Raw genomic sequence first — 15,814 nt, 5'->3', positions numbered from 1 at the left:
ATACAGGTTATGGTTCTTTCCCAGAGGAAATGCACCTGTAACTCGGCCTGTACTAGGGGTAAGAACAGGGTAAATGCTCAGGGTCAGCTTAGCCACTCAATAGACTTGAGGGCAATGTTTGCTGTTGGGTCCAAGCCTATCAAAGGTTATTTTCACTGGCAAAGTGAACTGCTCTGGATCTGTTCTAAGAGGGACTGAGGCAGGCTGGGGCTGAGCTGCCCTTTCCTTTCAGGTGCTAAAGTCACCTGGAAAAGCACCTAGAGTAGAGGATGGATGCAATATTCCCTGAGGAATACTGCAGCCCACAGAAAGCCCTGTGTGAGGCACCCAGGGGGTAAGAGAGCTTTCTACAGTCCCCTTCTACAGCTGCAAAAGATTTAGTCCACATCTGAAAAGCCTTCACTGCAATAAAGCATGGGATACAGCAATTCCTATCCCTGATTTACATCAATACAGCTTTGATGACAATGGAGATACTTGGGCTTCAAAACTGAGTGCTTTGACACAAGACCTCTACTAGAAGCACTAAGATACATTTTATGTGTATTTTATGTTCTACTGTACAGCACATCCACTAAACAGTACACTTAGAAAACTTAGTTCAAAAAAGGGCTTGTCTAACTTTGTAGTACCAATTACACCATAAAAATGCACTTATGAGAGAAGTTACAAACTGTAATAATTTTTAGACAATATCTGTTAATATGTACTTTAGAGTAGTCAATATTTTTATAAATATTTAAATTACATCAGACATCACACAGTCCTTATATTTTATGCTTTAAACTGCACAGCCATGGAATGCTTTTGTCATTTTTAGAGCAGAGTGAGTCTGGTATTTCAGATCAAACATGGTATGTAGTCCAGATGTGTTAGCTGTCACTCTGTGAGTAAACATGTCTGATGGACAGTGTGTTAACAACAGATTATTACTCATGATGTTGCATGATGGTTACAAGAAGTTAGCCTGAGTGTCAGAGATAACACCAGTGAGAACTGCTGGTGGAAGTGATGCAGACTGGTATGTTTACAGTCATTTTTGTCATGTGCATCCCCCCTTTACTCTTCAAGGGAGAGCCAAATATGGTTTGGACAATTCCCCATGGGGGCTCTGGGAAAATATGGAGCTATTTGATATGAGGGGCAGGACTCTTACTGCATAACTATCAAGAATGCTAAGCAATGCAAAATTAAATTAATACTTGTACAATTAAACTATTAAATACATGCAGGTTTGTCTGAAGTGCTAAGCATATAAATTTATATTGTCATTTATGTGCCCTTTTAAGAGGATACTTGCAGGGTGTCTTAGATTAACAGATGTTAAATGACAAAATGTTTATCAGCCCCTACAACAAAAGTTGTACAAGAAATAGCATATGTGATTTAAGCTTCTCTTTGCACAGTCTGGATCAGAAGAGACTCCTCCAAGACAGGGTCACCATTTATCTTCTAAAACACTCACCCATCAGCTTCCCTTCTGTCACAGGAGAAGGGGTGTCCAACTGCTAACATAGCATTGTGCCTTTGTGTCTCTGGCACAGCTCTGGAAAAACAGGAGGGAGGGTTGGGACACAGCCTGGAGAGCTGCAAATGCAGCACCTGTGCAGTGGGCACCTTGTGCTGGGCCCTTACAGCCCAAACACAGCCAGGACCTGTGCTGGCTTCATGTGGGCCAGGCTGGGGGTGGCTGCACCTTCTCCTCACACTGAGCCAGGGGCAGCAGAAGCTTTGCTGGCAGGGGCAAAGAAGGTTTATAGTGACAGAAGTGCAAGGCAAAGTTCAGTAGCCCTGGAAAAGTGTGAAAAGTGTTTTTTCTAGTCTGGTTAGACCTCAGCTAATTGAGAACTGTTAGCAGAGAGCCCTCAATTGTCCACACAGTCATGACTTCTGGCTGTTGAGCTGAATGCAAGCCATTTCAAAGTGCTTTTTCATCCTCCCACTTGTTAGGATATGACTGTTTTGATACTCTGCTCCACTTGTCACTCCTGACAACTGAAAGTAACAGGCAGTATCTAATGTGCAATTATGTGCCTGCCAAGGACCTGGAGTCCCAAGGCTAGATGTGTTACACCACAGAGAATTACAGGTGATTATATAAAGAATTGCACATTCATATGCTAACAAGTATTATGAGACATGCATGAGAAGGGGAGATGACACTGGTCTGTTCTCCTCACCCACATCTGTCACTATACAATGCAAAATGTGGCTGGCAGGATATCATGTCCTTGGGACCACCCAGCAGCTCAGGCCCCTTAGGTCTGATGCAAGATCACAGAGCATTTTTATTTTTCTTCAACAATTCACAGAAAGGATAAGTTGTGCATGAAATGTGGTTAAGAAAGCAGCTTTTTTTTTTCTGAAAAGATGTTTCCTAGTACAAAATGTGACTGGAGATTTCAAGACACTTTCAGTATTATTGAAGACAAAAAAAATCCCTCAAAACATATAAAAATACTCATCTATTCCACCTGAGAAAACACAAGTTCCCTTCACATTGCACACTTTTAAAATTTATTATGCTACTCTGTCACCTCGGGCTAATCTACACAGTATCACTGCCTCCAACTGAATCACACTGCCTTATGCCACTTGTAGATTATCCATCCTCAATGCAACAAATTGTAACTTTCAGATTTCTCTAAAATTGCAGAAAACTGCAGGAAGCACAAAGTCCACTGCCTAACACACTAGGGCTTAATTTTATTTTTAAAAATGGCAGCAATGTATGCTTTTAGTTGTGGAGGTGTGCCAGGAGTGCTACAATTAGGGTTGTGCTGTCACTTCAATTATAAACCTGAGTTTCTGAGGGTTTACAAAAACTCCAGATTAAACAGAAAAGCTTGCTGCAGGCTGAAATGTTTTGTATAAGATCTCAGCCAGGGGATAACTTGTTTCCAGCATTCTGAAAAAATTATTCAGGTGCTTCAAATGTTAGAATTTAAATGTGCTTAAAGAAGCAAAACACTGAAAAAGAACATTCAGTCATGAATTCTCAGCACAGAGCAAGTTGCTTCCCAGTTTCTATCAGGAATACTACACAGAAGAATGTCTGCAGATGAGGCAAGTAGAGAAGACAAATGCAGAGAACAAAATGCCAAATGTTTGGGGTTGTTTTTGTACTGCCCAGGTTTTTTCCTTTTTTTTTTTTTTTAGCAATCAACAAGCAACTGGGATTAGCTTGATCAAAAAGAGACTGATCTATGCCATTTTAGGGGTGGAGGAAAAACCACCTTTTAGAAATGAAAAGTAGGACAAGGACCACAAGGACAACACAGCTTCCCTCACTGAATGAGGGATGAGGCACAGGTGTGACAGTTTTCACACGTGCACACTGTATTCCACACAACTGGCAGCAAGTGTCAATGCTCCTCAGACTAAGCTTAAACCAAAAATAATGTAGTGGAAGATGCACAAAGCTGAGTGTGGGCTGCAAAATTCAAGTGAGCAGGCAGATTCATGGTGACAAGATTATCTTGCCATGGCTATCTGAAAATGCTGTATCTGTGTAATGCAGTTCTTTAAAGCCACCCCTGTTAAATTTGCATCCCTGCTCCTGCCTGCAGTGAGGGCACACTGTCCCAGGCTGAAGGCCATTAGTTAAACACAAATGGTATCACACACTGCACAGTCGTGGTTTCCCCATGCTGCATTTGCTCTCTTCTACAAACACCTCTTACAGAGAAGGGATATCTTTTGCCCTGAAAATTTATTCCTTGATCTATCATGCTGGCAGGCTGGTGACACTGACACCTCTTTGCTATTCAAGTACTATAAAACACATTCATGCAATACAAACAGACCCTTGTTTCTGCATCTCCTGCAGTTCAGAAAGTTCCAGGTCCCACACATTCATTTTTGCCAAATTGGCAGTTGCTAGGAAGCAAAAGAAAAATGCTGGCAATGGTTCTGTGGAGCTGGGGAACATGCAGGCACTTTTCCTGCAGCACAGGAAAACAGACAGGAATTCTCAAGTGACTTCTCAGGCATGAGACATCCAGGGATGTCTACTAACAAGAAAAGCAAAGTAACTTCAAGGGATGATGGGAATGAGCTAAACAATAATCATGCAGCTTCTGTAATGAATTTAAATTGGACACTTGGATTTACTTACCTACTGTAGCTGAAGTGTCTGTAGAGGCAGAGAAGTTACTTAAATACTAATAGCCTGCACATCTACACTGCACAGCAAAAACAAGTTTTTAAATAGAAAATAATCAGCCTCAGCAGAAATACAAAGAGAAATTGCAACCAATGCCTTTAATTAAAGACTCCCTTAATACATGAGAAACAGTTTAAAAACTGTTCAAAAAAATAAAGTAACACTACTGCTGGTACACTAACAGTAACTTCTCTTTTTACAGAGCGTAAAGCAGAACCAAGCAGACACCGTTAGAAAGCTGCAAGGTTAAAGGTATACCAATAAATGGAGAGGTCAAAAACCCATTTTTACAGAGCATCATGCCTAGCTATTTATTGCTTTGTACTTTTGGGAGAGGGGGTTGTGGGGAAAAAAAAAAATCTGATACCAAGACACAAGACCAAGCAACTGTATTGACTGCTTTTCCGAAATATTCTTCTCAACAATAATGAAAAATTGCATGGGCAACTGCACTGGGGAGCAAATGAAGTGCAATGGGTTTTCTGCCCATTGAAGCTCATTGCAGTGTATCACAGAGGTGAATTCTTGTAATATAAAATATATGGCTTAAGCACAGAAAAAAATATTTTAAGTTCACATTACATATGCTGTACATAATACACTTTTATCTTTGATCAGACCATAGAGTAATTGATTATACCCAGCCCTCTACCAGCAAGAGCCTTCATTCCAGCTGCTTGATTCTTGCAAGAAGGTCCATCAGGGCTCTCAAGAGCAACCATAAGTTTCACACTCTGCAACAGCTGAGATTTTGCTCAGGGTGTTTAAGGTCTGCAGAATTATTTATTCCCCTGCTCCACTTCCTCCACAGTGCTCATTTATAGTAAAATAGGGAAAATGCTGTTGGCAAGAAGATATAAGAATGATTTCCTTCTCTTGCTACTTTGATGATTCCCCTTAGGGAACACAGAACAAAGAAAATCAACATTGGCGGTAGCGGGAAGATCCAAAAGTCTTTTAGGGCAAAGGACACAGGTTGTGAAACAGCTCCCTTCTTCTGGATCTGTTCAATACAACCCAATTGTCAACTCCATGCACCTCCTTTTATGTTGCTACAGTGCCTGATGTCTCATGCAACAACCTCTACTTCTGACAGACAACACAAGAGAAAATAAAGAACAGCCCCCATCCCACCAAGTGAGTTAACTACAGAATTTGGGAATTTTCTTCCTTCAACAAACACCAATATTTTCTTAAATTCGGGGATGTCTGTAGAATTTAACAAAGAATTGGTCTCTCTAGTGAAACTTTACATTTTAACACTGAACATCTTTCTTAATCCAGGTTTAAGTATATATAAGTAATACAGGTCATTTTGCAAAAAGCAGCAAATATCTGAAGTGCATATTGTTTGCTTGTTAGTTCTTGACTAGAAGACGCTGCCTAACACACAACACATGGCAAGCTCATCAGGAAAGAGCGATTCATGGCACCTCCAATCTCAGTTCTGTATTTGCCACACTTCAGGAAATCTAAAGCCTGGAAGGTCAGGAAGGCTGCCTGCTGGACTTTCAGCTCTGTGACCTGTATACAGAAATACTGTACTACAGCTGGCTTGTGAAACCTCTGATTATTTACTAGATACATTGCACAGCAACAAGTCCTCTTTAAAAAGGCAAGAAAAAAATGAGTTTGTCAATTGTCAGCTATTTAATTTTGGGCACCAACACAACTCTCAATCATCTTGCACCAGGAAGGGCCAGGCTGGGGTAGATTATGCTGCACAGGTCCTGATTCTGGTCCTCAGTGAGATACCCCGGGGTAATTAAAACTGGGTCTTCATAAGGTCGAAAGTGGGCAAAGAATTTCTTAATTTTCAAAATCAAAGATGCCTGATCCAAGACTTTTCACAAGTTTTGAGACAAAGCAAAGCTAACTGAAAAACTGATCGATACAAGAGCATTGAGTCAGACACCCCACTTAATTTAGAGTGCTATAAAGGCAGGATGAATAATTTAACTGGGAAACTCATGCCCTCATGTCTGTTTGTGTGCACACACATATACACAAGCATGTTTACACACATCAAAAATGAGTCCAAGACATAGGGCTACTAGACAAACAAAAGAATATTCATGTTTTGGCAAAATACTACTTTGCTTTTACTGGCATGTAAGCCCAGGCTGCACCAGGCATATTTTAGCAATAATGATCAAAGCAAAGGCTTTCCCTGAAGATTAATGACTGGCTAAGAGGATAGTTTGAGGTCTGTTTACCCCAGCTGGTCCTTAATTCCCAGGAAAAGCATCTGCAAGGCTTATTGTTGCTATAAACTTAAGATGGAGGGAGGGGTTATGCTGTTTCAAATGATATGTACAATGACTTCTTAGAGACCTAATGTCTTGCATACTAGGCAGAATGTTTAACCCATCTCTTAAAGAACTATTCATCTTGAAAGTAAATAACTTCAGACTTCCGTAGCGGCACGCTTCATGTGCGCACTGCAAACTCCTCTACAAGCAATTCATTACCCCCCTGCCCGCCCCATGGCAAGTGAGGAAAGAGATACACAGGGATCTGTTCCCTCTCCATTGAAATGCAGCTACATCTGGGTGGAGATGAGAGCTTTAACAGCAGACAGAACTCCTATGTAATATTTAGGACAGAAAGCAAAGAATATTGCCTTTAAACCGAGGAGGATTTAGCTACAGAGAAAGCATTAGCTTCTGCTTGACCAAACAGAAGCTAATGTGCAACACTCTTGGAAAATATGCATGTGGTTTTTCAGACAGATTGTGAATCTCTTATCCACACTGCTGAACAGCTACTCCAAGGAATAATTTCCCTGATTTAATGGAGGAACAGTTCCAGTTTGAGTAAGTAGTTTCCAACCTGCATCTTATTTATCACAGTGGTCACGAACATCATGGCTCACCAGAAGTTCCCAAATGCCTGCACTTAAGTTCAAAGTGTTATTGCTTGAAATGTGGAATTCTCAGCTACGGTGAAGTTTCATCTTAAAATTCAAAACCCCATAAAAACCAAAGATAATATGTTCAGCTTAAATTCATAGCAAATTCCAGATTATTAATAGTAACTGGCCCAAGAATGGTCAATGGATTTTAGATTGTTGTAATGTGGCAACTGACAGACAGGTTAGATTCAAATCTTGAAGGTGGTTCATTTCACTGTATATACATTTGCAATCATGTTTAGACTTGAAGCAGGCCATATACTATACTTTCCTGTATACTTTCCCACAGACATACTCTAAACAACAACAAAACAAGTTGTTTTTAGCATCATTATGAAAAAAAAATAACTGGATGCTCCAAATTAACCATGTGATTCAGTCTCTTTGAAAAAAGGATGAATAAACCAAACAGGATTAATTTCTTAAGACTCAAATGATCGAAAGCTTATTCACAGCCAGCAATAATACTCAGGGTCTTGAATGGGATTTGAACAAGAAAAACCTGTGTTCTAAAAAAAGTTACCTTTCCTTGCACAAATAAAGCTGCTTTGCTAAGTACAGCAAGATTCAGAGATGTGTGCAATGTTTTTGCAAATGAAAAGCTATTCTCAGCTGTCATCCTTCTGCAGTTTTCACATCTGTATGAAGATAGGTATAAGAAATAAGACAACTTCACTTTAGGTTTCTAGATTCTTCATTACCAGTTTGTAGGGGAGTGAGTGGACTAAGTATACAAAAACAACTCAGTCAAAGATGAAGCAAAACCACGTTTCTCATAATCTGAAACTAAGCTCTTAATAAATGCATGAAACTACCTCAAGTGGTGTACTCACTTTGGAAATATGATTTTGAAAAGATTCAAAGATTTGGGAAACCTATTTCCAACATACTTGAATTTCTGTGTGTGCCTAGATCCTTTTCTATAATTAAAAGGGACTTTCTGTACCTATTAGGAACAATTCTTCTCTCCATGACAACTTTTTCAACATATCTCCCAAATGAAGGTATCCATAAGTGGAAAAGCAGCTGATCTCATTTTTGCAGGTAGGTGTAATACAAAACAGCAGAGAAGCCTGGCTGTTGGAAACCCATTCCTGTATTTACCAGGAAAACTCTCTTTGGACATTTAACAGGGCAACTGACTGATCATGACAAGACATGAGTAACAACTTGTGTCTGATACACACTAGTGAGTGCCATTCATACAAACAACTGTGGAGACAGGGAAGCAGAAGACACTGCTGGTAAAGGGTTTCTCAAACCTTTTACTTTCATGCAGACAGCAGGATACCAAAACTAAGGCTTTTGTTTCTGAAAAATGCCAATCCTTATGTTTTTATAAACATACTATATTTATGAGAGATGCTGGGTAGGCTGACATTTCTTAGCACATCATTGTCTGACCTTACAGATCATCACTTGGTTCATTTCTTGGTCTATGCATATATAATGAATCCATGTAGCTGCCTTTTATATTTTCATTTAGCCTTGTGTAGCTGAGCCATTTTCTCTGGCTTCAAACTCCCTCCAGATATCCTGACTAGTCTAAACATACATTATCTTGAGAGAGAATACCTACAATATTGTGATCCTACTTTTTTGGTTTTTTTGTTTTGTTTTGTTTTTTTACTACCAGTACATTGTTCTAACAAATTCTTACTGGCTCCATATTCCACTATTCCAGACTTCTCCAGACAGTTACAGCTGATGAGCACAGATGGTACTACATGACAACACAAGAAGGCCCAGATAAGATTACACAAAGATCCCAACACTATAACTGAAACAAAATGACCTGGTAATCCAAACAAGATTCAGACTGCAGAGATATTCAGAAAGATAATCCACTGAGTAACACATATTCAGTACCTAAGTCTTCACCATCCCTCAGCTCCATTTGCACCAGCTGTATCATCCAGATCTGTACAAAATTAATATAAAGCAATGCCAAGACAGGCTCCAATGTAAAATGGTATCAGAAAAGCAGCTACTTCCTGCTTTGAGGCAGGTTAGTGTGAAATCCCAATACAATTCCAGCTGTGGAACTTCCTAGGGAATACAATGTCAGCAACGTTTCAAAACACAATCCTACTCCAAACCTCAGAAAATCCTGCAAATTTCTTAACACATTTGATAAAGCACATCTAAAACCAGCAGTTTCACAAATATTCCTGAGTGTATAAACTCATCTGTAGCATTTTCCTTATATATCCAGGTGCATTATGATGAAAACAACTTCCCAGCTGTCAGTGTGAGGAACTGTCTCTGGCAAAGACTGAACCAATTTAAAATACCTCATTAACAGCACAACACTACTTCTGTCCTTTAAAATGACTGCAAACTCAACAACTCAGATGACAAAAACCCAAACTACAACAAAAAATAAGAAACAGGAAAAAACCATAAATATGGCTTTGAACATACTGTTTTATATGCTACACTAGCATTTTAAAAACCTAATTCATTTTTTCCCTCAATATAAATTTAGCACTGTTTTTGCTCCTCGGCACAAATACCCTTTATTCCTTTGGTCATTCATACCTGAACCCACCAAAATGCATTTCTCAATCTGGAACTTATTTATTATGAATTTCTGCACCAACTGGCCAAATTACAGCTTCTTCAAGCATAGATTTTACATTACATTCTTAGATATTTTTCAAGAATGTTCTGTTTTGGAAACTAAATTGTAGAGAGCAGTTTAATTAAAATACACTACTTTTATTGATAATAATGGAATTATCATCCATCCAAATAATACATGTATGTCCAAAACAAAAGAACTTTACCCATGAAACTTGATATACATCATGCTGTATCAGAAAACATTTTACACACTAGATATGATTAGCTGATACTTTTAAGTTGATACTTAAGTATTAACAGCTTCTATGATTAAGACATCTGTATTCTACCATTATGAAAGCACAGTCCTATTCATCATTATGCTTTAAGAAATGAAACAAGAAAACTAACTGAAAAAAGTTTATTGCATAAAATTGTTTAACATTTATTATATCGGGATACTTTGACAAAAAATCCACAGTACTCACTTTGAGCCAACCACTGTAATTAGAGAATATTTAACTGTGTCAGGATGGAAGAAATTAAAGAAAAAAATCAATTTCATTATTTCAAGAAATTGCCTGTAAATTTATACTAAAACTTCGCTTCTTATTGATGCATTCATGCCAAACCAGGAACACAATATTCTTATATCTGAGCTCTATGAATTTATCAGTTACTTATCAAAACTGTCTTTACTGAAGACAGTTAATTCTTTATTTTTTCATCCACTGTTTCTGTTACATTTATTTGCAAATGAAGGACCAGAAAGTACATTTATTTAAATGTTATTTACAAGCACCTTCAATGTGTTTCCAATGTAATATATCATCAGCACAGCCTTTGATTTAATTGTTGCCATCACTCATTTTTGTGCACTAACACATGTAGGAGTTCCAAACGCCAAAATATTCTTGCCTTTTTTTTGTGCTACATACCAGATTTTGTAACCTGTGTCAAGCTACCTCCAATGCTTACAACTTGTGAACAGAGGCCAACAATGAGCCTCCCCAGACGCTAAATCATAATCTTCATGTTTTTCGTATTTCACATTCTAGCCACAGTTTCAACATCCATACCCCGTGACATTAGGGAAGGATAAATCAAGGAGGATGACAGCTCCCTTGTAGAGACTGGTACGGCCCTGGGATCTGCCACACCCAACACCCACAGCTTCTGCCAGATGTCTCCAAGAGTTTTGCTGCATTAACCCCTTCAGGAGTAGCTGAGGGCTTTGTGCTGAACCTTTTCTAAGTAATTGCTTTATTTTTTTCTTTTTCTTTCTTTTTTTTTTTTTTTTCTGCAGGGTGGTGGGGGGTGGAAGGACAGAAAAAATACAACATTCTCTTCTTCCAGAAATTTTGACTAACTAAAGCACAGACAGAGGGCTATCAGTGACAATTAGTAAATCCACCCTTTTATTTCCTTAAATACAGGAATTAGAAGTTAAGGGTTAGCATCAGACAACGTTCCTTTTTTCATACCATGCTGTGGTCCCATACCTAAAATGACAGTAAAAACTTCTTAACAGTTTTATGTTCATGTCTGCAGATCCAGGACACTGCTCTACCCTCTTGCAATCAGAACACCCATTAACTGCCCTTCAGCCAAACAAACTATTCAGGCCTTAAATCAAGAGGATTTCTAATCCAAAAGCTGTACAGCAAACTCCACAACTCTTTCTCTGGGTCTGATCTTGCCCCAGGGACAAAAATTTGCATGCAACTTCTAAGTTTGTGAATAGTCCCTGGGCTTAAAGTTGCACATGTGTTTAAGTACTTTATTCAGTCTGGGTCTAAACCAGCTACTTTAAAATAAAAACAGCAGCCATGCAAAGAATAACATTGTTAAAAATATTTTTCCTTTGTAAAAATTGTACCAAAGGAAAAAAAAGGAAGCAAAATAAACATACTGATTCCTAGAAGCACATACTGACCTACCAGTAGTTAAACAGCAGCTAAAAAAAGTCATGAGCAAATATAAATGCATGCCACTTCATACAAAAAGGCAAAATCAATTTTATTTCAAAATAATAACAATAGTAGATGTAAAGTGTATCAAAGATTCTTTGTACACTATTGCAGGTAAAAGCATGTGTGGCTATAACAGCAAGCAAATGGTCACAGCTCTTAGAGTAAGGCTGGCCCCTGCTCTTCACCAGGTTTATTTTGTGGATTTAAAAGCAGACATCTAGGCAATTTCATTTGCTCCTCCTGTGCCAAATGTGTTCAAATTTCTAGTCTGTGTGTGGCTTTTCATAAAAAAAGTAAAGCAGCAAAAAATAAGGCAAGGCTTGCACTATCAACAAATGTATTTATTAATATTGCACTTCCTAAAACTACTTCCAATTGGCTTTCCAGTAGGTTAGGATTCAAGTTGACCATCAGTATTTCTCTAAACAATTTAAAGAATACACTTTAGGTTTCCATCTGCGGAAGAAATCACACTGAAAGTATTATAGTTTTTGCAGCTCTTGTTGAAAACAAACATGCAATAATCAAGGCTGGCAGAAAGACACTAAAATGCCTGCCACTATTTCTTATTCAAGGAACATGCTACCAAAACCACTTGAAATAACTATCCACAGTTCACAAGAAAGAAATTCAGACGCAGTTTTTATAATTTAAATCAATTGCTCATAAATATCAGCACTGATAGGCTGAGGGTTTGTTGTCATATACAAACATCTCAAGACAGAGAATTAGTATTTCTTCTTGAGAAGGATTTTTTCCCCCAGTTTGTTCTTCATACACGTGCTCACTAAGTTAAAGGGTTAAGTAACCATTATATTCTAAAGAGCAAACTGTTTGCCTTAGGGCCATCTCCTCCTTACTCCTGATGAATTGCCTGACACTTCATGTATCATACATTACTTTGCACTGGGAAGCAGCATTTGTTTCCAGTCATGGTGTAAGAACTGACTTTGGAAGTACGAAGCAATGTGGGATAGACCAAAAAAAACTAATTACATCATCATCTACTAAACAGTCTATACCAAAACAGAGATTCATATATTTATAAATATGCTTGTACTTAAAAAATGGGCACAAAAGTAGATATAAAAAAATTCTATGCATACTAAGATGAATAAAAGACCAACTGTGAGGATCAATATTCTGAGTGACAACTGGACTAGAATGAAAGAAATGCAAATGTAATTGAGTGCTTTGCACTAGAAGTGTTTGTTAGATGTAAGCTGAAGAGATGCACCCAAGCCCCTGGCCCAGTTCCCTCTGAGATCTTAGAAAACTTGTTTGTAAGTTTCTAAAACACCAGGGGTTTCACGTGCAGGTCCTGCCAGGGCTCCACACCTCTGAATATCAGAGCACCTTCCTCCCTCTCTGCCCTGTGTGGGAAAAGGAATGCCTCCTCAGCACAATGGTGCAGCAAGGGTTAAGTCATAAACATTTATAAAGGAGTAGAGCCTGCAGAAGCTCTGGACTGCTGGGTATGCTACAACTGAACATAAATTTTAATCAAAATATTTCTCCTAGCTGAAGGAAGTGGGTCAGTGTAACAACAGGTACCAGAACAGAGAGGAGAATGAATGCCTTTACACCACATATTCAAAACATTCAGACAGTGTAGAAGAAAAATAAAATTCCTTCTGCAAGTTCCTGCCTCCCTGGGGAACAGAGGACAAGAAACATACTTAGGTGACAGATTTGAAGGGAGATAGGAAGGACAAGAACAGATGGGGGCCAATGCAAAAGGGTAAAGAGCTCAGGAATAGAGATTTCTCAAACAAGTTGTCAGCAAACAGCTACAAAATCCATTTAAAAACCAGAAGTCTGCTCTCTTCCCAGTTATCCTTTTAGTAGTCTGTTTTTTGTTACCAATAAGCCCAGTGAAATGAAGATCCCCCCAATGTGTGATGATCCCTCAACAGCCCCTGTCCTTTGAATCCTACTATATCGCCAAGGAGCATGGTTCTATGAGTTTTATTTAAGTTTCTTTTTGCTTGCATGAAAAATAACATCAAAATACATATTGAAAAAAAGAAAAACACAAAACAGGCTGCAAAATTGAAATGTCCCATTAAGGAATGCCAAGGGACTTGCATGTATGTGTGCACCACATCTCAGTTTTATGTCTTACAGTAAGATTATCTGATTATCCCATCACAGAGAGCAAAAGACAAACCAAAGATCCCCAGCATGTCAGTGCTACCCTTTTTATGTGAGATGAGCAAACCATGTGCCTGGAAAAGCACATAATGAGAAAAAATTAAATGAATTCCATACTACACAAGGTAACAGACTCAAGATTGCCCAGACAAACACCATTTCTAGCTTGAGAACCTGATTTTGCAGCCTTTTGCTTTTGCCTTCCCTCAAGCAAAACATTCTGCATTAGCAAAATGGTCACATATTTGCAATGGTCTGTGGCAAAATGCTCAAAACTTACATCCAGTCTTCTATCCCACCTAAGAGCTCCCTTCATTAAAGGTTCTCAAAGCCATCTTTGGCATTCTGACTTTGAACAATGGAGTTTTGTGATTTATCTGTCATACATTCTAGTCCAGGTGTAAGTTTGCACATATGGCTGTCAGACTCCGTTACATAAAATAATTAAATCCTGCACATGGTTGTATTTTTTGTTTGCAATCCCAACAGGAATTAATACTATCACTCTTTATCTAATTACAATGGTTTAAAAATAACAAAGAAGGGAGAAAAACCTAGAATGAGGACAGCCATTATACACACCAACAGCTGATTAAGTGTCTTTTATCCACTCTTTTATTCATGTGAAACCATAAAGGAGTCAAAGGCGTGGGGTTATTTTCCCCCCTTTTTTTAGCAGAAGCATCCAGCATCCCATGTTCACTATTTCCAAACTGTCCTTCAAAGCAAACATATAGCAACTGAAGAATTGTCCAGTGGAAACACACTTCAAATGAAATGGCATAATTAAGACAATCTATTTAATAGATAAGCAGTTCATTTTTTTGAAAGTAACACGTTATCCTCAACTGGGCCACAAGAATTGCAGAGAACACTATAAGAGCAAATGTATTACAGTGCAAAGAAAGAAAGGCATTAACACATTTTTGTGTGACCCTTACAGCTGCCTTTTTGTAGACATCATTATACTTGAGGAAAAGTCCCATCCACCTATGAGTAATAAGCATTATGAGAATGCTTGCTCTCAAGAGCTCCACCATATCCCAGACTCTTGGTAGCTGAAAAACCAAAGGTACTGCCAAAACCCAAGTTGGTATGTTTGAATGGAGGAGGAAATCAACCTTAAAATGTTAACTCATATGACACAAAACCACGGTTTGTGTAACTCACTTAAAATTCAAGAATCAAAGCTAAATCTGAGAATTTACCCTGAAGAGCAGAATAAGCACAATTAAACCAGAGGGTCTTCCAGGAGGCTTCAGAGGATGCTGTGATATTGCTGTCAATTTCTCAGAGAACACGTACACATACATGTATATTTCAATAAGTTATGATACTGCTGTCAATTTCTCAGTGACCATGTAAACATACATGTATATTTCAATAAGTTACGACCACAAAAGCATTTCCCTGACTGCTATCAACAGCTTTACAAGGTTGCAATTAACCATCACCTAAATGCGCAACGCCCAAGCTTGCTAATAGAAAGGGCAAAAAATCGCGCCCTCTGGCAGTTACGAAAAAAAGCAATAACACATACACACAAATACAAGTCAAAAAGTTAAGGCCAAAAGCCTTCCTGGGGCTGGGCAGGGGCCGTCCCCCGTGAGGGGCCGCTCGGTCCCCGCCGCCCCGCGGAGCCGCCTCGGCGTCGGGCGCCGCCACGTGCGGCCGGCGGGGAACGGGGGAGGCCCGGCTCCGCCGCACGGCCCCCTCAGGAGCCCGGGAGCCTCCCGCAAGGCGCCGTTCCAGCCGCCGGGCCGGCCTCGAGGCTCCAGCGGGGCTGCCCCCCATCCTAATACCACATAACCCCGCGGTCCCGAAGCCGCCCGCCGGGAAAGTACTCACAGGTTCCATGGCTGACGGCACCACAAGGCACGCGGCGCTGGGACCAGCCCTGAGGCGACCCGAACCGACAGCGGCGCCCCCTGTGCTGCAGGGCGGGCGGCTCTGCCCGCTCGGTATTTAACGCTCTCCGGCCCGGCCCGGGGGCAGGGCACAGGTGGGGCTGTCACCTGCGGGGCTGTCACCTGCGGGGCTGTC

At 39.6% G+C, this 15,814-nt stretch overlaps 1 protein-coding gene across 1 annotated transcript in view; it reads right to left on the bottom strand.

Annotated features, from left to right (window-relative positions):
- The window catches only part of BNC1 (basonuclin 1), a 71,719-nt gene extending 56,154 nt beyond the window's left edge, over positions 1–15,565 (bottom strand). The window contains exon 1 of the mRNA XM_054272998.1: positions 15,322–15,565. Within this exon, the coding sequence (XP_054128973.1) occupies positions 15,322–15,565 (244 nt within the window). The remainder of the gene's footprint in view (positions 1–15,321) is intronic.
- Between the last annotated feature and the right edge of the window lie 249 nt (positions 15,566–15,814).

Source organism: Melozone crissalis, unplaced genomic scaffold (genome assembly GCF_028551555.1).
Source record: "Melozone crissalis strain CALT ecotype California unplaced genomic scaffold, PUWL_Pcris_2 ptg000014l_1, whole genome shotgun sequence".
Classification (NCBI taxonomy): Eukaryota; Metazoa; Chordata; class Aves; order Passeriformes; family Passerellidae; genus Melozone; species Melozone crissalis.
The sequence above is the reverse complement of the archived record's forward strand: the minus strand, read 5'-3'. Positions and strand labels throughout refer to the sequence as shown.